Source organism: Cherax quadricarinatus, chromosome 81 (genome assembly GCF_038502225.1).
Source record: "Cherax quadricarinatus isolate ZL_2023a chromosome 81, ASM3850222v1, whole genome shotgun sequence".
Classification (NCBI taxonomy): Eukaryota; Metazoa; Arthropoda; class Malacostraca; order Decapoda; family Parastacidae; genus Cherax; species Cherax quadricarinatus.
This window is the reverse complement of record NC_091372.1, coordinates 9501262-9504819: the sequence shown is the minus strand read 5'-3', so window position 1 is coordinate 9504819 and position 3558 is coordinate 9501262. Positions and strand designations below refer to the sequence as shown.

Below are 3558 nucleotides of genomic sequence, written 5' to 3'. Positions count from 1 at the left end.
GTGATCCATCCAATTCTTTGAATCCTCTTTATTGACTCGAACAATTGAACTAAAGCAGTGAGTCATAGTAAGTGGACAATTCAAAGTCCACATTAATCCTTATTTATTGGAAGCTTATTTGACGCTTTTCCACAGCTGAAATTTGGTCTTAGTGACCCTCGTGTAGTCCACAACCTTTACACCTCACATATTTACATTTAGTTTACAGTATATACGTCCACATGACAAATAACTGACACTGGTTATAGAACGGAATAAATTGGGAAATATAGATGAATGGTTTAGAGAACCGACAAGTTGATGAATTAGACACATGTTCAACACTTGTGTATCGTTTCCTCAATAAAGATTCGCAGGTGTTACACATGTGTCTAATTTATCAAGGTGAGAAATAACAAACGTCTTCTATTTAAGGTTTTAATTATAGCATAATTTCGAAGAAATTATAATGGGGGAAAATATATATATTATTGGTCCACAGACCACATCATATAAAGTGATGCAAATTTTATTGCAAATTAATAGTATGTTTGATATTCTTGGTTCTTGGTACACGAAATAAAATTTAGCCATAGACTGGGGAAGGCCTAAAGGCTGGAATTGGTCTATAGGCTGCGACAGGCGTGTAGGTTGGAGTTGGCCTATAGGCTGGCTGGTAGGTCGGGTACCTGGCTTCTCCCTGGTAGGTGACCTCAGCCAGGTAGCCAGAGTCACCACTGACAGTGTAGGTCACCTGTTGCAGACGACCGTCGGGGAGCTGCACGTAGTACGACCCCTGAGTGTGGTCACCATCACGAGACTCCTGGTGACCGAAGTCGTTACCGGAGGGAGGGTCGTTCACAGCATAGTCGAAGCTGTACCGTGCTGGAGCCTACCAAGGAAAAAATTTACCATAAAGTCAAATTTACGTAAATGCAGAACAATAAAACACAATAATAATAATAATAATAATAATAATAATAATAATAATAATAATAATAATAATAAACTCTTTCTACATATACGAAGAACATAAAGTTTTAAATAAATAAAATTAGAGTTAGTATTATTATATATGATGGTCTGAACACTTAAGAAAGAAGAAACATTGTACCAGGCCTACTGGCCTATACGAGGCAGGTCCAAGTCTCCTACCGGCTTAAGCCCACCTAGTCAGGTCAGGTCACATTCACTTAAGGAAGGAGCACGGCATCCAACCTAGTAGCACAAGCTAGAGAGGTCCAACTCACACCCACCCACACTCACTCATGTATTTATCCAACCTATTTTTAAAACTACACAACGTTTTAGCTTCTATGACGGTACTCGGGAGTTTGTTCCACTCAACCACAACTCTATTACCAAACCAGTGCTTTCCTATATCCTTCCTGAATCTGAACTTTTCCAGTTTAAAACTATTGCTGCGAGTCCTGTCTAGGCTAGATATTTTTAGTACACTATTTACATCCCTTTATTTATTCCTGTCTTCCATTTATACACCTCAATCATATCCCCCCTAATTCTACGCCTTTCTAGAGAGTGCAGATTCAGGGCCTCAGTCTATCCTCACAGTGAAGATTTCTGATACATGGGATCAACTTTGTCATCCTCCTCTGTACGTTCTCCAGAGCGTTTACATCAAAATCTTTTGCTTCTTCAACTTACTCCAGTAAAGTCACCTCTATATTCGACTGAAGATGCCTTTTGTGTAGACAAAACATTTCATCAATAAAAATACCGAATTACTGCACACGTCTTATTCAACAAGAATACTAATACATATTCTAAATACCTGATAGGACGGTGCTGGCCTGTAGGAGGATGGGAGAGAGTAGCCCAGGCTGGGGAAGCCAGGAGCACCAGCGACCACCACCACAAAACACAAAGCTATAACCACCTGGAACAGTAAACATTGAGTGATTATAAACCATACCACGGGCGGGGATAGAACCCGCGATCAGAGAGTCTCAAAACTCCAGACCGTCGTGTTAGCCACTGGACCAGCTAGCCACAATAAGATTCGTCCAACTAGGTATATTTCTACACGAATCTTATTATGGCTAGCTGGTCCGGTGGCTAACGCGACGGTCTGGAGTTTTGAGACTCTCTGATCGCGGGTTCTATCCCCACCCGTGGTATGGTTTGTTTGCAATCGTGTCATTACGATTTCGAGAGTCATTGGGCGATTATCTCTTTAAAGTGTTCTTCATAAAGAACTTAGAACAACTTCCCTTTTCTCGGATAAAGCTTAACAACTTCCCTATTCCCAGAAGCTGTAAGACTTTAATGCTGTATAGCCCTTGTGGTTTAGCGCTTCTTTTTTATTATAATAATAAAAGTGTAAGACTTTAATAAGAGTACTCACGAAATCGTAATGACAAGATTGCAAACAAGCCATACCACGGGCGGGGATAGAACCCGCGATCAGAGAGTCACGAAACTCCAGACCGACGCGTTAGCCACTGGCTAACGCGTCAGTCAGGAGTTTTGAATTGTTATAAGCTCCAATAACGTTGTCGTAATTCATGACTGAAAATTTAGCAACTCTCGCCGGCCGTCTTCCACCAAGGTGGAAGAAAAGAAGAAACATTTACCATCATTGGTTCAGTAGCAGTTTTGGTACAACAGTTAACAATTCACTTACAGTTCGATAGGAACGTGTACACGTCGTTTTGGTACTTGTGTTCCCGTTCTGCACAAGGGGACAACAGCTATACTCCAATTATTGTTGGGGCAACGGGTGGAGGATGTCAAGATTTGCACTCTAGGGTTACTGATAGTGGCCGCTGCTAATATTACCTAGGTTAAACCAGGGTACGGGTGGGATTAGAACCCATGGTGAGTCTTAAAACTCCAGGCCAGTGCGTTAACTACTAGAGTTGTACGACTCACCTGCCATGGGTTCTAACCTAGTTAGTTTGCACTCGTGTTATTAGGTTTCGTGAGTTATTACCGAAGTGTTGTTTGTTCTAGATTAGTGATTTTCTCATTAGAGTCACCACAGCTGAGTCAATAGCGTAGAGTTTACAGAGTAAAGGAAGAATATTAACAAAGACTTACCTTCATAGTGATAGTGAGATCCCTCAGGAAGTGTTTTGTCTCCCAGACAGTCTTGGATCCTAGTGTTATTGAGGTGCCTTACTGAGTTGCCTTTCAGTTCTGGATCTTAGTGTTGCCGAGGTACTGCAGGAAGTGTGTTGTCTCCCAGACAGTCTTAGGTGTTATATACCCAGCTGGAGACCTCTGGGCGTGTCATGACCAAGGTCACACAAAGTGGGTTAGTAAAATTCACGAGAGAAGTGGCAGGTGGTGTTGCTGGTGGTGGGCGGGTCACCACACACTCATGATGTGATATCATTAAGGTCACACTTAAGTAAGTCGATCACGGTCTTCACCATACAAACCCGTTTTATGAAAAACTTCCCTGGTTCACTTTCCATCCCGCAGGATATTCATGTGAATGCAGAGACATGAGTATTTTATATATATATATATATATATATATATATATATATATATATATATATATATATATATATATATATATATATATATATATGTACCGTGTATCCATCCACA

General features: G+C 40.9%; 1 protein-coding gene across 1 annotated transcript; it reads right to left on the bottom strand.

Annotated features, from left to right (window-relative positions):
• Positions 1 to 455: 455 nt before the first annotated feature.
• Positions 456 to 3161, bottom strand: LOC138855104 (cuticle protein 7-like). The gene is made up of 3 exons (XM_070102353.1): positions 3040 to 3161; positions 1772 to 1876; positions 456 to 871 (listed from the first exon to the last, which is right to left on the bottom strand). Exons 1-3 carry the CDS (start codon positions 3043 to 3045, stop codon positions 566 to 568), a joined length of 417 nt encoding a protein of 138 aa, XP_069958454.1. The 5' UTR covers positions 3046 to 3161; the 3' UTR covers positions 456 to 565.
• Between the last annotated feature and the right edge of the window lie 397 nt (positions 3162 to 3558).